Source organism: Helianthus annuus, chromosome 3 (assembly GCF_002127325.2).
Source record: "Helianthus annuus cultivar XRQ/B chromosome 3, HanXRQr2.0-SUNRISE, whole genome shotgun sequence".
In the NCBI taxonomy this organism is placed as follows: domain Eukaryota; kingdom Viridiplantae; phylum Streptophyta; class Magnoliopsida; order Asterales; family Asteraceae; genus Helianthus; species Helianthus annuus.
Window position 1 is genome coordinate 82,858,859 of NC_035435.2, and position 20,833 is coordinate 82,879,691.

Below are 20,833 nucleotides of genomic sequence, written 5' to 3' on the forward strand. Positions count from 1 at the left end.
ATTTAGGGTATGTTTAACTTATGGTCAACTTCCGAAAGGTTCGTTACAGTTCAAATTGGCATACTTTCGCAGTTTGTCGAATTTAGTCCTTGTAAGCGAATAAACTTAATTTCGGCATACCAAACCTTCCAAAACTTATTTCTAAGTTATGTAAAGGTTATTTAAGGTATGTTAAGCCTATGTCACTATTCCGGAGTGTTTGTTGCATTAAACTGGTTATATTTACGCATCAGTGCGCTTATAACCCTCCAGAAAGCGATCTAAAGCCCGAAATCGAACAAGAGTTGATATGTGCAAATGATACACATGCTTATACAAATCCCAAGTATGAAATACAATATTTCATTGGTTTGGTATTTGTTTGATGGTTGAAGTGACACAGGTGTCACACACAACAATGTTGTGTCTTCACATCTTCAGTCTTGATCAGTCTCTGGGCTTTTCTCTCTCTCTGTCTTCAGACTCCCCCTCTCGATTTACTGGCATTCCTTTGTTCTTCAGTAACATCTTCAGGATTGTTGTCTGGCCTTCACAAGTTCAAGATTGATTTCCAGGATCGAAACTTGGCTTTCTTCAATCAGAGATCTTCAGGAATCGAGACCTGGCACTCTATCTTCAGATCCAAGATCAAAACCTGGCTATTCCTGCACAATCTTAACCCAGAAATAAAATTTCTAAATTTAACACTTTGTGTGCACCGATACTAACTCCCTCTCATATACAAGTGCACCAACTACAACTTTTCCTCAGATTACTTTCTCTAAGATGAACCACTTGTTGATTAATCAAAACAAAATTATTTCGACAATTTAGACACACTCCACTTCACAACAATGTCATCATGTTTAGCACTCGGAATTTTGATAATCAGCTTTCCTACATCAGTTGTCGAAAATATTTTTTACTTTTTCAAAAGTTTATGCTAAAACACACACAAAATCTTTTTGGATTTTCTGAAAGAAAGTAACTGACACTATTTGTAAAAGCACGAGAATGTAGAAATGAAATATTTACAAACATATTTTTGCGAGTTCGTGTAAGAGGATCATATCAGTTTATGAGACATGTCACTAACACCCATTAAGCTCGATTACATTTTCAGTTCAAAACAATTCACCTAGATTGTTAGTATATCGGTCCACTGAAATTCTCACACAAAGTTCAATTGATCCGAGATACGACGTAAATGTCTTAGATACTAACTTATTCGTGTGTCTCACTACTTGAATATACTCCCGTATCCAGATCCCAATATTCAGTCTTACAGGTGAGTATACCACAACTGATATCTGTATAGGGGTTATATGCGAGGGTCGTGAGAGCTCAGGTCGATACTTCCGTATACGCAGAGAGATGGCGGCTTCGACTTTTGGTGTGTCCCCTTTAGAGGATCTTTTTATTTCAACAACAGCGACTATCAATTTTATTGTTTCATCAGCATGCTGATGGCGAAGCTATGTTTCAAGCTTTTGCGGAAAGCATTATCCGGGGACTAGGTCAGTACTTCCATACAGCAGAAGTCCCGGGATAATACCCCATATATCACTGAGCATAAAGACCTAGTATCTCAGAATAAGGGACCTTTCAAACAAGATTTCAGGGGTTACCTATATATCCAAGTTTGTGTTAACCCACAGAACAAGCAAGTTTGAAATTTAGTTTATATCTCGTCACAATTTACTAAGTGTGTAAAAACCTACTGGCACCTCCTCAGTGAGATTGTTTATCACATTTTATCTTTCCAATTCTTTAGCATGTTGTGACAGCCTACTGATGTACTATCATTTCCTCTTTTCACAACGAAACTCATTTTTGAATTTTATCATGTTTTTGGCTTTTTCAAATTTTCTAATGTTTTTGGATTTTCTGAAATTTCCCTACTCCCCCTAAAATGCAAACACATTTCAAAGGAAATTTGAAAACTACTAGACTCTTGACCCACTTGAAAAGTAAAAAGTAAAACAAACTGTACAGAAACTTGACAACTGACATCGAATCACATCAAATCTCAATTCACTTAGGCATAAACAATCTGAACTCCCCCTTTCAACAAACCATTTTGTCATTTAGATCTCAAAACACTTCAGTTTGTTTTAATCGAAATGATTTTTCCGGAAAATGAGTTTGTTTTTACCACTTTTAAGTTTACCACTTGTGAAGCATGGGGATATGGTTCATCATCTTGTTTATCAATCTCATATGTATAATAAATCAAGTACAAATTAATGTCCCTGATTTACTATTTGCAGTACAGAAACCTTTGTATCTCTTGTAAACATAATCTCTTCAAAGTATAACCAACATATACCACTTGTAAGTAAACCAAATAATACCACTTGTAGGTTTTCCTGTAGGAATGAGACATCTACAGAAACCTCTTTACCACTTGTCAAATTAGTCAGAAAGATGCCGATTCCTGCTTCTCAATTACCAACCTGGAAGCTCCGGCGTAGTCTTTCAACCTGTAAAATTCAAACACTATTCAAAATCTTTCAAACAAACTTTTCAAACACTAGAATGATGCCGATTCCTGATCCACGATATAAACTTGGGATCTCTGGCAAAGTCCTAAGACTTCTATGGGAAACAAACTTCCATCCAAGTCTTTTTAGACTTGATGGCTTTCAACTCTTGCGCAGTGGGGTTGTATGTTGCCTTTTTAGTCGCATAAAAATCTTTAACCCCCTTTGCTTTCCCATTCAACATTTTCCCAAATATTTTCTTTACACTTCCATTAAATGTTTTCTCGACATCAAATTCTTTTTTCTCAGTGTAAAACTGTTTTGAAATATCAATTTTTTCAATTTTTTGTTTAACTTCTTCAAATTTCAGTCATTCACTGAAATTTTCTCCTGAACCTATGGGTTTTCTGGCTTTGTGGAACCAGATTCATCGCCGACATTTTCATCATTCTTTTTAACAACCCACACTTGGTTGTCTTTTTCTTTCTTTTTGTAAAAATTCTTCTTCGAACACTCACCAACCTCATATTTTGAATTTTCAAAAATTTTAAGTCTATTGGTTGGTGGTTCAAGATCAACAACTTTGTCTTTTAATTTCTGAGAAACTCCCTGTTTTGTTTTTGCATTTGTCGAACAGTTCCATGCAATGTGACCAGCTTCATTGCACTTGTAACAGGTTCGAGTCTCTCTTTGATAAAATACTTCAGTTCCATTCTTTTTTCTTTCAGCAAGAAACTCTTGATTTGACTGTCTCCAGAATGGTTTCTTCTGTTCATCTTCTGAGCTTCCACCTGACACAAATTCTATCTTTGTTTTAGAATTTTTATCATTTTTATAGTTTTCTGGTGGAACAAAGCCTAATCCTTTCTTTTTGTAGCTACGATTTTGGTTAGGTTTCTTTTGAAAACCAGAACCAGAATTGTAACCCCTTTTCTTGTTTAGACATTGTTGAACTCTTGAAGTGTACTTTTTAGGTTTTTCAGTAAGATTTAAATCTTTTATTTAAGAAATATTGATTTCTGTCATTTTGAAAACCTTTCTGATCATGTCAAAGCGAACACTTCTTATTGGAAATTCGTTGTCATAGTATAATTTGTCCAAATCATTTAATGTGTATACAACTTCAAATGTTTCATCATCCAAATTTGCTTTCGATAATAAAAATTCTTTACTGTAAGACCGTTTAACCGATGAATTTTGACTGTTGACTGACGAATTTGACCCTCCAGACTCAGTTTTTGACTCGGACTCCTCATCAGTATCCAACACCTGATCGACCACCTTTTTAATTAACTCAGACTCATGATCGGTATCGGACGAGGTAAACGTGACATCAATGTTATCTGGTAAAACGTCAGTTGTGTCGGTTTTTAGCTTTATATTGACTGCTTTCTCAAGTTGCTCCTCGTTTGGTTTTCTAGGAGAATACCCTTCCCAAATTGGAGGCGGACACTTGTTATAGCTAACAGTCGGTTTCTTACCACAATCTTTCTTCTTCTTTGGCTTCTCGTCTTGAAAAGCTTCCATACCTGCAACAGTTGGGTAAACACGATCAATGAGATAATCAGAACTAGAATAACTTTGTAATAAACGTCTAATTCTCTCATTCTCGATCTTTTCTGTCTCCAACTCTTGCTTCCACTTAGCACTTTCTTCGATGTAGAAATTGATGGCTTTCTGCTTTGTCATCATCACAGCATTCATCATCGTTAGTGCTTGTTCTCTCTCTGAGTTTGTCTTTTGAAGACCAGTTACTGTTTTGTTCAAGACATCATAAGATTCTTTCACATAGTTAAGGTTAAACAATAACTGCTCCTTCTTCTTATCATACTCAGCAATGATGTCGTCTTTTGCTACACATTCCTTGCAACCTTCCAAACATTTCATGCAAGGCTTGACGACCTCAACAATCTTCTCAACCTCGATTGTTTTCACAACTTCAATCACCTTTTCTTCTTCTTTCACCTTCTCAGATTCAATTACTTTCTCAACTTCAGTAATCTTCTCAGCAACACTTTCAACATTATGAACATCATCTTCAGATTTCTTTTGTTGTTCTTTAGCAGCTCTTTTCTCCTTCAGTTTCTCCAAGCGTTCTGCAAAATAGAAATGAAAACTTTCAGGAGAAAGATGAGATTTTGCAACATTTATATGTTTCTCTTCCTCATCATCACTGCTACTATCAACTGGTGACTGATCAAACTGTACAGATTTTTCAGAATCAGCATTTGATAATCCAGAATCTGATGGTGTTTGTTCAAATACAACTTCTTTTTCTGAACTAACGTCATTTTGTACACTTTCATCTGAACTCTGTAAACTCTCATCAGCACTTTCTGAGTTTTCATCAGACATGACAGACTTTTCTTCCTCACTCTTCACATTCTCACCAATAGACTTCATCCAGGTAGCGAACATGTCTGGCTTTCTGACAATCTTGACGATGAAAGCTTTGAAGTCTCCCTTTTCATCAACAAACATATCCCAGCTGAAGCCTTCAGGTAGTTGTTCATCATCTTGATCAACTAAACAGGCTTTGCTATCAGGAGATATGTAGTTGCTCCAGTTGAAGTTCACCAAACATGCTCTCTTTGAATCCTCAATCTTTCTACCATGAGCCGTCTGTGAATCTTGTGATTGACCAACCTGCTGATAAATGGCTTTCCGGTAGTAGTCGTCTTTTCCGAACGGATTCTGAGCACCGCTAGCTTCTCTATTCTTGCATTCCCGTTTGAAATGGCCTTTCTCCCTGCATCGAAAACAAGTAACTTTAGATTTATCAAAACCTAAAGTAGATACATGAGCATCAAGAAAGTCATTTCTCCCGGTGATTGTTTTGAACTTTTCAGCATGTCGAAGAACACTTGCAAGACACCATTTGATATCCATTAATTCCATCTCTTCGGCGTCTATTTGATCGTAATCCTCTTTGGTGAGCATGGGATTTCCGATCCGACCAGCTACTAACCCTTCATAAGATAACAATACAGAACCAAGTAGAGCCATGTGGTCTTTAGCAGTGTCTTCTGAGAAGCTTTGGCCCTCAGGAAGATTTAGAGCAATGTTGCATTGAATCACATATCCATTTCCCGTTTTTATGCTTTGTGACTGAAAACTTGAATTTGACTCTTTAGGATTAACACTCGGAAATGATGAGAATCCACTGCTGCTTTTGCCAGAACCTTGATCAGCCTTTTCTGATGAATCCCCAGCACTGAACGCAGTTTGAATTTTCGGACTTCTCTCAGCTTCAGGAACTGGAATACTACCTTTATTGTACATCTTCACATCCTGTTGACCACTCAGACTATTCATCCTTGCGATCTTTTGCTGTTCCAGATCCTGACTCTCGATCTTTTCGATAAACTGAGAAATCGTTAACCCATCATAAACACCCGTGTTTTTCAGAATCATTAGATATGTTCCCCACACTTTTGTGGTAGTGCATCGGCTAGCTTGTCCACCCACTCTTCACAATCTTTTGTAATACTCAACATCGACATCGATCGTACAAGGTGACAGTATCTCTCAATCAACTTCTTTGTGTCCTCTCCCGGTAAGCTGCTGAACAGATCAAACTCTTTCTTTAGTAATGCCTTTTTGCTCTTTATCATATTCTCACTTCCCTCGAATTTGACTTTAAGTGAATCCCAAATTGACTTTGCAGTTTTGTCGTGCTGTAGCAGAATGAATATATCCTCTTTGATTGCTTGTTGCAGCAGACTGATCATCATCTTCTCGGCTTTGTACATCACCCGTTCTTGATCTGTGAACTCAGACAACTCTTTGAGAACTTGTAAATCTGTTCGAGGCAACACATATTTTTTTAAGATGCATTCCCATGATCTAAGATGATTCGCTTGGACCCAGTTCTCGAATCGATCTTTCCACCCGTAATATTCTTCGATACTCATCAATTTCGGGGGCTTTTGGGTGGTTCCCGTCTCGTTCTCTAAGTTCATGGCCTGAGCAATCGCAGCTGGAGTAGACAGTGTTGCAAATGCGTTGTAGAACTCGGTATCCATGTTTCACACCTGTATCACCTGATGTACAAAAACAAACAACACACAATCAGTTTTAAAAAAACTTATCAAACCAACTGAATCAAACTGATACTCCGTGCGAACTGAATCACTCCAACTGATGAATATTCTGTGCGGATTGAAGTTTGACACACTGTGCAGACTGCTATGACCCGGATCAAATTCAAACGAACAGACCCTTTGAAACCTTTGAACTCCATACCATACGAATTGGAACCAACTTTCAAGCGAATTGATGACACTTTAAACGAACTGAAAACTCACCCGACCTGAATTCACACTAAAACTTCAAATGTTATTGAATTCAAATGAACCGGATCTGTTTGAACAATTAATGAGCTAACAAACTTCAAATGTTATTGAATAAGGATTTGGGCCTTTCGATTTTAATTAATTATCAACTTTAATTTGTTTTTATGACTGGGCCGCTTTGTATCTTGGGCCGACAATGTAAAAGATATACGCAAATATGATAAAGTCGGTGGGCTTGATTATGATTGGGCCATTTTCAACCACGATAACTATGATTGGGCCGACAAATTTGATACTTGATTTAGCAACCTTGAACAGAAATATGATCACATGGACTGATACAAATCCACTATAGCATGCACTTCAAATTGTGATATACTTTAACAACCATCAAATTGTGATAGGGCCTCCAGTATAAAACGTGTCACCTTTATTGTGATTGGGCCTCCAATACAAGCAATTTATTTGTCTATTCAAATGATCTGATTGAGCTGACAAACATATGTATACCCCACTAATTTGACAACTGATTGGGCCTTTAAAAACAAAGTCACATGGGCCGCAATTATGAACACTTCAATTTAAAACCATGTGCCGACAACTTTATTAGTTAACAATATGTTCTGATTGGGCCGCAATTTTCACATCAATTTCTTTAAAGAGCCGTCCAAATTAATTCTATTTGACCACACTTTGAAACAAATCAATTTATGTGATTGGGCCTCCCATATAAGGGCCGACAAATGTATCTTTTAAAAATCTTTCATTGGGCCGCTTACACATAGATCACATGAATATTGATTTTATTAGGTTTTAATGTGTCAGACCAAGATGATATAATTGGACCTCAATTTTGGTGTGGCCGACAATCACTATTATTACCTTCGGTATATTCAAGCGAACCTACTAACTGACTAAAAAGCGGACCTAATGAACTATGAATTGTCACAATAAGCGGACCTCTTAATGTCCCTGTGAGCGGACCTCAAATTTGGCACAATGAGCGGACCTACTGATAAGGGCCTTTGGAGCGGACCTATCAAATTAAGTGAACCATTGAAGCGGACCTATCACATTAAATGAACCATTGAAGCGGACTTGACTTTGAAAAATAAGCAATTTGGAGCGGACTTGATTTTTATTTGGAGCGGACCTGCAATTTGGAGCGAATCTGTGATGTCACAAGAGCGGACCTACTACAATTTGGAGCGAACCTACTACAATTTGGAGCGGACCTACTACTTGTTCGAATAAGCGGACCTAAGTCCGAAGATGATTTCACCCATTTTTAGTCCGAATTTCAAACTCAAACTTTCAAGGGTTTATCTATGAACAATTACCTACAACCTGTGAAATTTTGAGCGGATTCCGACCGTTAAATCTCGTACTGATGAAGAAAGAAGGTGTAGAAGTGAGAAATGATGATGAATTCCAGCTATTCTCTGTAGAAAACCTCCTCCCAAGCTCTGATACCACTTGTAGGATCGTGATTCGACCCGAATGAGTCGTTCAGAGGCGTTCAACTACATTTCAGGTGCGGAATAACAAGAAACGAAGGTAGAGACAACTTGCAATTCACTTAATCTACTGATTTTATTGATTTGACAACTTTACAGCTCGTTCTTCACACCGGCAGCACTTCGGTATGGAATTTTACAAAGTTACAAATGAGATCCGCTTATGAGGTATTTATAGTGTTGGTAGGTTCCCATATACGGACATGTACGTATAATCGGACCTGACCAGTTAGGTTCCCACATACGGACATGTACGTATAAGCGGACCTGACCTGGTAGGTTCCCATATACGGACATGACATATAAGCGGACCTGACCTGGTAGGTTCCCATATACGGACATGACACATAAGCGGACCTGACCTGGTAGGTTCCCATATACGGACATGACACATAAGCGGACCTACTCTCTAAAACACATATACTCTCCAGTTTTCTCGTAAATCGAGCCCTAATCTATACAATACAATGAAAGACTCGATACAAGACGAAGTCGACAGATGTAGTGCACCAACATTACTTTCAGTCCCAACTACTATATCTAACATATAATCATCTTTAATTCATGTTTCGATGTCGGTTTCGATTGAGTTTGATTGCTTTTCGAGCTTGGATTCGAGTTTCGATTGATCACCACACAAAACATAAAGTAAACACGCACAGGTAACACATAAGGCACACACACACGTATAAGCACACCAAAATTCGCGTAATTTGAGTTTCGAGTTCGATGATAGTTAGATCGGTTTGATTACTGATTGATTAACTTTATCGCATTGTTACTTCCTACTATTCACAGTTGTAAATCGGTCGCATTGATTAAACATTCGATCATTTTATTTAGACAACACTTACTCCACATAATACAAAAGCAAAAAGAACTATTATCAGTCAAAGAAGTCTAAGTTGACTTGGACTTTGACTTTGACTTTGACATTCGAAAACACGGGGTGTTACAAGAAGAAATTTCACTCAAAAGCTTAACAGACAATGATAAAAGGAAATTCTCATATGAACAGAAGATGATCGCCTTGATTCAACAATCTATCCGAGATGATATATTTTCTTTGTTAAATCATGATGGGTCATCAAAATCGGTTTGGAAGCATTAAGAGTTAAAGCCGAAGGAGGCAAACAAATTAAAAAGAACAAAATTGCTTTACTAAAAAAGGAATTTGATTTATATGATAGCTTAAAGGGAGAGTCTGTGAGGCAAATGATTGAACGTTTTTGTCATTTAAAAATTGAACTCGAAAGGTTTGAGATTGTGAAAACGAGAGAGGAGATAATTGATAAAATCATAGAAGCGTTACCATGAGCTGATCAGTGGCAAACGTTTGTTTTTATTTTGAAAAATGATGTGTTATATGATAAAATCACCCTCGATGTATTGATTGAAAAGATTGAAACTCATGATCTTGAACAACAGAAACAAAGTAAGATGAGCGGTTCTTCACATCAACAAAATGTGGGTCTTTACTACAAAGGTAACATACCTTCAGTGAAAGCTGGTGATTCACCAAAGACCGGATTCAGCGTTGAAAGGACGAAAGAACCACAAACAAGCTCGTCAAGCTACAATCCAGGATACCATTCATCTTCTTCAAAAGCAAGTTCTGAAGAATCTGAAGAAGTTCTTTGCAACATCGCTCTTAAACTGAAGAATTCCTCGGCTATAAGCATCAATGTAGCAAAACAACAAATGAGTTTTCTGGCATCTGTGTTAGAGTCATACGAAGGTCTAGTGTCTGGGAAAATAGGAAACTCAGAACTGACAAAGGAAGACTACGACCAGATCGACCTAGCAGAAATTGAACTCATTGACATATGCTGGTGTTTAGCAAGTTGCATCTGAAGAGCACAGAGGTATATGGAGATTACTGGGAAGCAGTCTATTGGTGGTCCGTCAACAAAACTGGGATTCGACAAATCCAAAGTGACCTGTTTCAGATGTAAACAAAAGGGTCATTTCAAAAGAGAATGCAAAAATTCTGAAGTTGACGAAACTGAGAAACCTTTCAATGATGATTATTACCGAAAGGCGATTTACCATCATAGCAAAGAAGAGCCGAAAATGATCGAAAATAATCCCAAAGAGAAGTCAAGAGCATGTGCTGTAATCCATGATGATGAAGGGTATGATTGGAGTGAGATTCTTCCAGAAGAAGATCGTGTTGATGATCGATTCACAGCTCATGGCAGAACAATATCAAAAAGCAAACATCGTGCCTTTGTTGCTGAAATAAAGGAGAAAACTCGAGAAGAAATTCTGAGTGAGAAAACTGAAAGAGAAATATTCATTGTTGGGTGCAGAATGGAGATAATGCAGGAAGAGTATGAAAATGCTGTAAGAAATAAAAGATGGGACAAGAAGCGAGAATGTTATGTCAACAGAGATGGTGAACCTGTTGTACACAGGAGGGACATAGTTCATGATGATGTTCTTTTAGTAATTCCTCGATCCGGCGAATACTATTCAAATGTTGAAAAAGATAAAACATATGTGAAAAGGCTGGATAAAATCATAGGAGATGCCATGACATCAAGTCTGAGGAAGAGGGATGAAGAGAGAATGAAGAAGAATGTTGATGAGATGGTGAACGATTTGAAGAAAGTTGCTGAAGAAGTTAAAGTCGAAGTTGTGAAAGTTGAGGATGTGAAGATAGAAGAGGAAGATAAGGTGATAAAAGAAGTTGTTGAAGAAAAAGCTGCTACTGAAGAACAGCAAGAGAAGAAGAAAGAAGAAAGAAGAAGAAGAAGAAGAAGAAGAAGAAGAAGAAGAAGAAGAAGTGAAGATGGAAAGTTCGGTTGAAGTGAATAGTGATGCTGGTGATGAGAAAAAGAAAGATGATGATCAAACACAGACAGATGCAGAAGAGAACACCGAAGTGCTAATCACTGAGGTAAATTCTGATTCTGAGATCATAAAAAAAATGTTGAACAGTGCAAGAAATGCATGGAAACGTGCAGAGCTTGTACTGAAAAAGACGAAAAGTTCAGAATAAGAGATCTTGAATTTACTAAAATCGAAAATGTTTTCAAAGAAAAATGCAAAGAAATGCTAGAAAATGAAAAGGTTTTAAAAGATAATGACGAAAAGATCACACAAAAATGCAAAAGTTTAGAAAAGGAAAATGAAATTTTAAAAGAAAAAGTTTCAAAAATGACAGAAGAATGTGTTTAAAAAAGAAAATGCATGTCAAGAAATGAAAAAAAGAATATGATCCAATAAAATTGGCATATCACATTACAAAAGAGTCATATGAAAATGTGAAAAGTCAAATGAAACTTGTTCAATCCAGATTGAAATACTGTTCTGAAACAACTGATACGCTTAAGCGACAGTATGAAATAAAGCAACAAGTTGTAAACTCTTACATTGAAGATGTTGCTAAGCTAAAGCGTCAGATTGCTGATTTAGAATAGGATAACAACAAGTTAAAAAGTTATCATGCGTCATCATATGTGCTTAAAAGAATTTTCAACATAAAACCGGGTGATGATGATTCTGAGAAAAACAAAAAGGGCATTGGTTCTGAGTATCATCAAGTTCCTCCACCGGAAAAGTTTGCATTTTATGATGATGAAAAGGTCGAAAAAGCTTTCAACATGGTAGATCAATTGCCAGATAACATTGACGTAACCTATTCCAAATCTAATGATTCTAGTGATTCAAAGGTGGTAGGTAAGGTCGTTGAAAGTGTGTTGAAAGAAGAGTCGGTTGATACAGGTAAAGTTGAATCACAGGATGAAAATGAAGGTAGTTTTCATGAAGAATATCTGAAAAACTCAAAATCTGAGAAAAATTTGAATGATGATTCAAAAGGATTGGTTTATACCATGATTGGATCGACAAATTATTCTTAGATGTTGTATTCCCGATTCAGAATGTGATTTCAGAAAAGATTGACAAAGTTTTCAAGATGGTTGAGATTGAAAAGTTTGAGATTCCAAAGTTTGCTGGAAATGGTCACAAATTTTTTTATAATAAACCTGGTTACAAAAAGAGAAACATGAAAGCTGGTTTAGGTTATAAAAAGAAACAAAATTGGAAGAAAAATGAAACGCCAAATTATCGGGCAAAAATGAATTTTGTTCACGAAAACAAGTTCCGAAGAAGAGAAAGAACTCCAATTTAGACGACAGTCTAATGAAGAGTTCTTTGCTCAAAAGAAAAATCAACAACAACAGGTCAAAGATGTCTCAAAGAGAACATGTTTTAAATGTGATCAAACTGGACATCTTGCACGCAAGTGTCCAAATCTTAAACCTGTTGATGTTGAAATGACAAAGAAGTCTGATGATGTTGAGAAACAGAAATCTGAGGATGTGAAACAAAGGTCAACCAGATTTGTTTCAAAACAAACTTGGAGGTACAACACAAACAAGTTTGCTTCGAATCAAACTTGGAAATCAAACCCGAATAGGTTCGATTATAGACAGACCTGGAATTCTCACATACCCAGATTAAGAACAACACAAAGTTGGAAAACAACTGTCGATACAACAAAACCAAACGAGTTTTGGAAACCAACTGTTGTTCAAAATCAAAATGTTCAAAAAGAGTCACATTTTTACAAACGAGGTACTCCTAAAGGTCAAACATGGAGTGTTAAGAAACAAGTGACTTCAGTAGATGATGCTAAAATTGAAAAAGTCTTTGCACAAAATGACAAAAATTTCCCGAAGTTAAATGAAGCATATTGTGTTGAAATGCATAAGGTCAAACAGACCTGGGCTAAATTGTTCAAGTGATTAAATAGTTGAATGTGCAGGTGCTCAAGAAATTTGAAGACTGTGTGAAAAACAGAGCAGCATGGCATAACGAGAAGAGAAGGCTGCTAGTCCCTGCGATGGTTAAACAGGGAGTTTGTTTGGTTTCTGTACATAAATAAACAATATTTCAAAAACCCTAAAAATTGAAAAATTTAAAAACCAAAAATATGTTTTTATTTTGTCAACATTTTGAAAAATCAAAAATATGTTTGTATTTAAATTTGCAAAAATTCAAAAAAAATTAAATAAAAATTACTTGAATACGCCGAAACCCTCACGGTTGAACAAACATGATTAATTTCACAAGATTGAAAAACGGTTTTCAAACTGTAAAATATCAATGTGTTGTAAATCATGGGGGTACATTATATTTTCTGTAAAATAGAGCATGAGAAGCAGAAAATGGATGGCGAGACAAAGCTATCAGTGTCGGTTTGTCAAATTTTCTCTAAATGTTTTGGATTTTAGGGGGAGAAAAAATTTCAGAAAATACAAAAACATTAAAAAATTTGAAAAAGCACAAAACACATTTTTGAATTGAAAAATATTGAGAAAACAACAAAAACATGAAAAAAATGAAAAAGAGTTTTTGTGTAAAAAGAGGAAATGATAGTACATCAGTAGACAATCACAGTACGCTAAAGAAATGGAAAGTTTAATGTGATAAACGGTCTCATTGATGATATGCCAGTAGGTTTTTACACGCTTAGTGGATTGTTTTCGAGATATAAACTTAAATATCAAATACTTTACTTATCTCGTGGGGAACATCTCTCAGATATATGGGTAACCCCCGAAATCTTGTTTGAGAGATTGCCTGATTCTGAGATACTAGGTCTTTATACTGTTTGATATCTGGAGTATTATACCTGGTCTTCTGATTTTGCGGAAGCAATGGCCTAGACCTCGTATAATACTTTAAGCGCTTTTAAAGCTTACCCTCTGCATAAAAATTGAAAAATATCGAAAGATATTGTCGCGACCCCCGACCCACCCTGGACGGAGTCGGGAGCCGTGAGCAGTTCCAGTGGTACCCGTGGTATTTTTATGTGACAGCGGAAGTCTTTTATTCAGGATCTTTCACCGTAAAATGCTCGTTTTAATATATTACACAAAGTTTTAGGGGATAAATCCCATAATTTACAATAAGTTGATTTCACACAGAAATCTTTATTTTCCAAAACATGTTTTATTGGTTTATTCATACTGAGCCACTTCCATGAGCTTGATAGTGCTTTACTGCACTTTTCCTGGATCACACAGATCACCTGAAACATGTTTGAAAAAGGTTTTGTCAGCGGGGAAATACTGAGTGAATCATTCTGTTTTCTAAAATGACCCGTTAGTTATTAATTTACAGTATTAAGAGCGATTACAATGTTTCTATCAACCAATTATCAAGAATGGGTATTTGTCACTCGACCGGATCTGTGACTGTGGTCATACCACTATTGGTTCCCGTCGCCCCAATAGTGACGGTTCACTCACACAGAGTGATACTCACTCACCTAGAGTGATAAAAATAGTAATGTGCACAATACCCCACATACCAGCTGTAATTTGGTGATTACAAAGACTTAATCCCTGTAATTATAACCTTGAAAATAATTTGAGGTATTGTAATACTTACTCACAAACTGTGAGAAAACAGTTTAAAAAGAAGAATGACTCACATTGCAGATTAACGAGCAATAGATATAAGCCTACTGATTAGCCTTGATTAAACCTAGTTTAACACAATGCACACACAGGCAGGTTAGTAACTAATACATCAATTACGTCAATTCACGAGATTAAACCTTCACAACGATTAATCAGTGCAATACTCGATAATTCAATCGGATTCACAACGAATAACAGAGCATAGTCCGAATTCGAACAGCACTCTAATATTCAAGTCGAAATCACGACGAATAATCAAAGTACAAGCTCAATTGAGCAGCACCCGGATTATTGTTGGATAGTTATAATCGATCGGACGTTGAATCGTAATAGCGATCGAGTTATTACCCTGATTGTGGCAGGACCTCGTGATTCGTGTGTGTTTGATAATAATCTACGTATAACTCAGTGTATATTATGAGTTTTAACGTCGAAATGAGCAATCTGATTCAGTCCCAGACCCCCCTATTTATACCCGAATTTGGTACCTCCCGCGTGTCGCGACAGGTTTACCCGTGCCTGTCGCGTATCGCGGGGCACACCCCTATGGCCTAGGGTAGCCTTGTCGTGGGTATAGGCCTGCTGAGTCGCTGTTTTGAGATTTCAGAATTTAGACAACGTATTTCGAAGATAATTATCATTTAGGGTTTAACCCCCTTGAGTTTTAGGGGCCCTGATCCTGATTCTGATTATTCTGAAAATTTTAAGGTTAGTGCAGAATTACTTGGGTGTCTCAATTAGGGTTTTCTTATTGACTAATTATTGTCCTAATTATTGATTTTAGTGGCAGTTGTTACATCCTCCCCACCTTGAGAAAAATCTCGTCCTCGAGATTTACTGAAATAGATGAGGGTACTTTCGCTTCATCTCTGATTCCAGTTCCCAAGTGTACTCTGGTCCTCTCTTGGATTCCCATTTGACTTTTACTAGCAGTAGTCGTTTGTGCTTAAGAAACTTGATCTTCCGGTCTTCTATTTGTAGGGGTTTCTCTACGAATTTCAGCTTTTCATTTACCTCTATATCTTGAAGAGGTACTACCAGGGATTCGTTTGATAAACATTTCTTGAGATTGGATACATGAAATACATCATGTACTCCAGCTAACTCTTCTGGTAGTTGTAAACGATAAGCAACTGGTCCTATTCGTTGGCTTATTGGAAATGGTCCTACGTATCTGGGACTCAGTTTTCCTTTCTTACCGAATCGTACTACTCCTTTCCAAGGAGAAACTTTTAAAAGTACTTTATCTCCGACTTGAAATTCTAAAGGCTTGCGACGATTGTCTGCATAGCTTTTCTGGCGATCGCGGGCTGTTTTCAATCTTTCCTTGATCTGAGTTATCTTGTCAGTAGTTTCTTGTACAATTTCAGGACCTGATAATTGACTTTCTCCGATTTCTGCCCAACATACTGGAGTTCTGCACTTACGTCCGTACAGTGCTTCGAATGGTGCAGCTTTGATGCTTGAATGATAACTATTGTTATAGGAGAATTCAATTAATGGCAAATGGCTATCCCAATTACCACCAAAGTCAATTACACATGCTCGGAGCATGTCTTCTAGAGTTTGTATTGTCCTTTCACTCTGTCCGTCTGTTTGTGGATGATAAGCAGTACTTAGATTTAGTCGAGTTCCCATTGCTTTCTGAAAACTTGTCCAGAAATGAGAAGTAAAACGACTATCTCTATCCGATACAATGGAGAGCGGGACTCCATGTAGGGATACTACTTCGTCCACGTACAGTTGTGCTAACCTTTCCATGCTAAAGGTTTCTTTTATTGGTAGAAAATGAGCTGATTTGGTCAATCGATCGACAATTACCCAAATAGCATCATTACCTTTTCTGGTCCTGGGTAACTTAGTAACAAAATCCATTGTTATGAGTTCCCATTTCCATACAGGCATTTCTAACTGTTGTAGTAGTCCTGAAGGTTTCTGGTGTTCAGCTTTAACTTGTGAACAAGTTAAGCACTTGGATACGTATTCGGCTATATCCTTTTTCATTCCTATCCACCAGAAATTATTCCTTAAATCTTGGTACATTTTATTATTTCCTGGGTGCATGGTATACCTAGATTTATGAGCTTCTTCTAAAATCTTATTTCTTAACTCTCCTTGCTTAGGTACCCAAATTCGTTTCTTATGGAATTTCCAAATTCCATCATTTCCTTGTTCTAGTTCTTTTAGGTAACCTTTCATTCCTTCAGCATCATCTTTGATTGCTGTTTTCTGAACTTCTTTGATTTGTGCCATTAAATCTACTTGTAGATTTAACCTCAGAGCACGGACTCGTTTCTGTTTCTCATGGTACTTACGACTTAAGGCGTCTGCAACTACATTTGCCTTTCCTTCGTGATATTGGATATCACAGTCGTAATCGCTTAGCATCTCCATCCATCTTCTTTGCCTCATGTTTAAATCTTTTTGCCCAAATATATATCTTAAACTCTTATGATCTGTATAAACAGTAAACTTACTTCCATACAGATAATGTCTCCATATCTTAAGGGCAAAAATTATGGCTCCTAATTCTAGATCATGAGTCGTATAATTTTCTTCGTGCTTTTTCAATTGTCTAGAAGCATACGCAATTACCTTCTTGCGTTGCATTAACACACATCCATAGCCTAATTTTGAAGCATCACAATATACTTCAAAATCTTATGTTCCTTCTGGTAAAGCTAAGATTGGTGCATTCGTCAATCTATGTTTTAAAATCTCAAAGGCTTCTTCTTGTCTAGGTCCCCATTCAAACTTAGCAGCTTTACAGGTTAACTTAGTTAATGGTACGGCTATCTTAGAAAAATCTTTGATAAATCGTCTATAGTATCCAGCTAAGCCTAGAAAACTTCTTATCTCCATTGCTGTTTGTGGGACTTCCCATTTTGTAATTGCTTCTATCTTAGCAGGATCTACATGGATACCTTCATGATTTACCACATGACCTAAGAATTGTACTTCTTGTAGCCAAAATTCACACTTCGAGAATTTGGCATAAAGCCTTTCTTTTCTTAACAAAGTTAAGAGTGCATGCAAGTTTTCACAATGTTCTTTTTGGCTTTTGGAGTAAATAAGTATATCGTCGATGAAAACGATCACAAATTTATCCAAGTATGGTTTACAGATTCGATTCATCATGTCCATGAATGCTGCTGGGGCATTCGTTAATCCAAAGGGCATGACTGTAAACTCATAATGACCATACCTAGTTCTGAAGGCAGTTTTAGGTATGTCTTCTTCTTGTACCTTCAAGTGATGATATCCAGATCTTAAATCTATCTTAGAGAAATATCTAGCTCCTTGCAATTGATCAAAGAGATCATCAATCGTAGGTAATGGGTATCGATTCTTAATCGTAACCTTATTCAATTCTCTATAATCGATACACATTCTCATCGATCCATCTTTCTTTCTTACAAACAGTACCGGTGCACCCCAAGGGGATGAACTTGGTTGTATGAATCCTTTGCTTAATATTCATCTAATTGCTTTTTCAATTCTAACATTTCAGTAGGTGCTAATCTATAAGGTGCTTTGGCTATTGGTGCAGTACCTGGAATTAAATGAATTCTAAATTCTACTTCTCTATCAGGTGGTAATCCAGGTAATTCTTCTGGAAAAACGTCTGGGTATTCTGAGACTACGGGGATATCCTGGAGTTCCTTATCTTTAGTGTTAATGATTACGGAAATCATATACACAATTTCCTGTTTTCTCGAATAACTAGCCAATTTCATTACTGATATGAATTTCAATGGCTTTCGAGGTTTATTTCCAGTAATCAAAATTACTTCTCCTGTAGGGGTTTGAATTTCTACGGCATTCTTATCACATAGGATTCGAGCATGGTTGGCTACTAACCAATCCATTCCTAGTACCACATCGAATCCAGCTAAATTCATTGGTAACAGATTTGCAGAAAACTTATGGCCTAATAATTCTATTTTTCCTTCTTGCCAGATTTTATCTATATTTACAGAATTTCCTTCTGCGGTTTCTACTGTGAAGATTTGCCTAAGAGTGGTTAAAGGTAACTTAAGATCTTGACAAAATGAAGTATTAATAAAACTTTGGTTCGCACCAGAGTCAAATAATACTTTTGCAAATACGTCGTGTACTAGGAACGTACCAGCTATCACATCTGGAATGAGTTCGGCCTCTTGAGTGGTCAGCTGGAATGCCCGCGCATTTCTCTTGGTTGCTCCTTCAGCTGGTTTGGTTTGGTTGGCTACAGGTTTAGCTAATTTAGGACATTCAAATTGGAAATGACCTCTTTCTCTGCAATTATAGCAAATTCTTGTTTTCTTCCTGCAGTCTTCTTCCCGATGTCCTTTGGTCTTGCAAAAATTGCAAACCATGTTACATTGTCCATAATGCTTCTTTTTGCAAATTTTGCAGAAAAGAGATGATGAGGATTGCCCTGTTCCTCTTTTCTTGGTATTACCCGCACGAAATCCTTGGGTAATCTTTTGAGCTAATTCCTTCTTGCGATCTTCCTCTCTTGTGCGTACCAACTCATCCGTTAGGGTATTAGCTAACTCTACCGCATCGTCAATAGTACAAGGTCTCGCAGCTTTAACGATGTTTCGGATTTCACTAATTAACCCCCAGATGTAACGAGAAATAAGTACCGGTTCTGGCAAAGCCAGTGTTGGTACCACTCTCGCGTATTCAAAGAATGTCGAAGTATAGCCCCGGCAATCTACACCTAACATACGATGACTCAGGAACTTGTTTGCCATTTGTTCCTTCTCGTATTCGGGACAGAATTTTCTTTCTACAAGATTCTTAAATTCTTCCCAACTCATAGCAAAGGCTATCCTTCTTCCTTTTGCCTGGAGGACCGTGTTCCACCATTCTAGTGCTCCTTCCTTGAACAGATTTGATGCATACATCACTTGATCCTCTTCGGCACATTTGCTTATTGCAATTACTGCTTCGGTTTTCTCTAACCAACGCAGTGTTGCAGTTGCCCCTTCATTACCTGCAAATTCTGTGGGTTTGCAAGCAAGAAATTCTTTGTAAGTGCAACCAGGCGTTGCAGCTTTTATTCTCTTAGGGAGTGGGGCCTGTTGCGGATCATGATCGTCATGATTGCCGCCTCCATTTATGCTGTTACTGCCGTTATCTTCTGGAATGCGTTTACTAGGAATTAATTGTGGTTCGGCAGGTTTCTGAATAGCAGCCACAATTTCTGGAATAGCATGGGCTATTCCTTGGGCGATAAAGTGCTCAATATCTTGTCGGGTTATATATTGATCTTCCTGTTCTTGCTCAGATTGATTTACTTCATTAATTGGTTCATTGTTAGCGTTTTCCATCTGCTAATTAGTAGGAATTATTAGTGTCTAACTTATTAATAATACAATTAGCACAGATGAAGACATATAAATTACTACAACATACAAACATAACCAAAATTGTCGATTTCTCGACTTTCATTTTGTTATTGTATATTGTATATGCCTCCGTACACACCATATCTTACAAGGTTTTATTGCCCATTTTACAGAATCAGTTTTACTATATTAGTTATAATACAGACAAAGTTTTTCCAGCCCTTCCTATCTTTTAGTCCACTGGCAGTTTCAGTAACGACGCTCCCTCTCGTCGTACTTCCAAGAGATCTGCTCCCCCATTTCCCGTATCCTATTCCCGGTGCCTATCAGTTCTTCACCAAACTGACGTAACTCAGCTAAATTTTCATAGCTCATTGGCGGATTAGGGATAGGTTCTGGATCAAACTGTGGGAGAAAACTATAGGGACTATTAACTATATTTTGGAATTGCCAGTCATTAGTCCACCATTCCTCCATTTGGCCTAATGGTCTGGTGTGAACTAGTGGGTCTGGAATAGCTGGTCCTAGGTTTAGTGAAATTGGGCTGTGACAGGATAAGAGAAAAGAGTATCATTGATAGGCTCTATAACATCACAATTATCTAGTAGGCGGTCTATTTCGTCTTGGAACGTGATTTCCTCAGAATGTTTAGAGCTTTCTCCGATCTCTATTCCCGTTTGCTTAAGATCTATTCCTATTTCTTTTTCTGGTGGTTTTGAACTTTCTCCAGTTTCTATTTCCTTTCCCTTATTCATGCTCATAGGATTTTCTATTTTAGGAAGT

General features: G+C 37.2%; 1 protein-coding gene across 1 annotated transcript; it reads left to right on the top strand.

Moving 5' to 3' along the window:
- The first annotated feature begins 10,143 nt into the window (after positions 1–10,143).
- Positions 10,144–11,255, top strand: LOC110931909. Its single transcript, XM_022175280.1, has 4 exons — positions 10,144–10,409; positions 10,587–10,997; positions 11,095–11,176; positions 11,244–11,255. Exons 1-4 carry the CDS (start codon positions 10,144–10,146, stop codon positions 11,253–11,255), a joined length of 771 nt encoding a protein of 256 aa, XP_022030972.1.
- The last annotated feature ends 9,578 nt before the right edge of the window (positions 11,256–20,833 follow it).

Excerpts from the sequence above, each read along its gene's own strand:
- LOC110931909 (XM_022175280.1), top strand. The coding sequence starts at position 10,144 with ATGGAGATTACTGGGAAGCAGTCTATTGGTGGTCCGTCAACAAAACTG. Across the intron at positions 10,410-10,586 it reads GTAATCCATGATGATGAAGG|AATGGAGATAATGCAGGAAG; the intron begins GTATGATTGGAG and ends TGTTGGGTGCAG. Across the intron at positions 10,998-11,094 it reads AAAGCTGCTACTGAAGAACA|TGATGCTGGTGATGAGAAAA; the intron begins GCAAGAGAAGAA and ends TGAAGTGAATAG.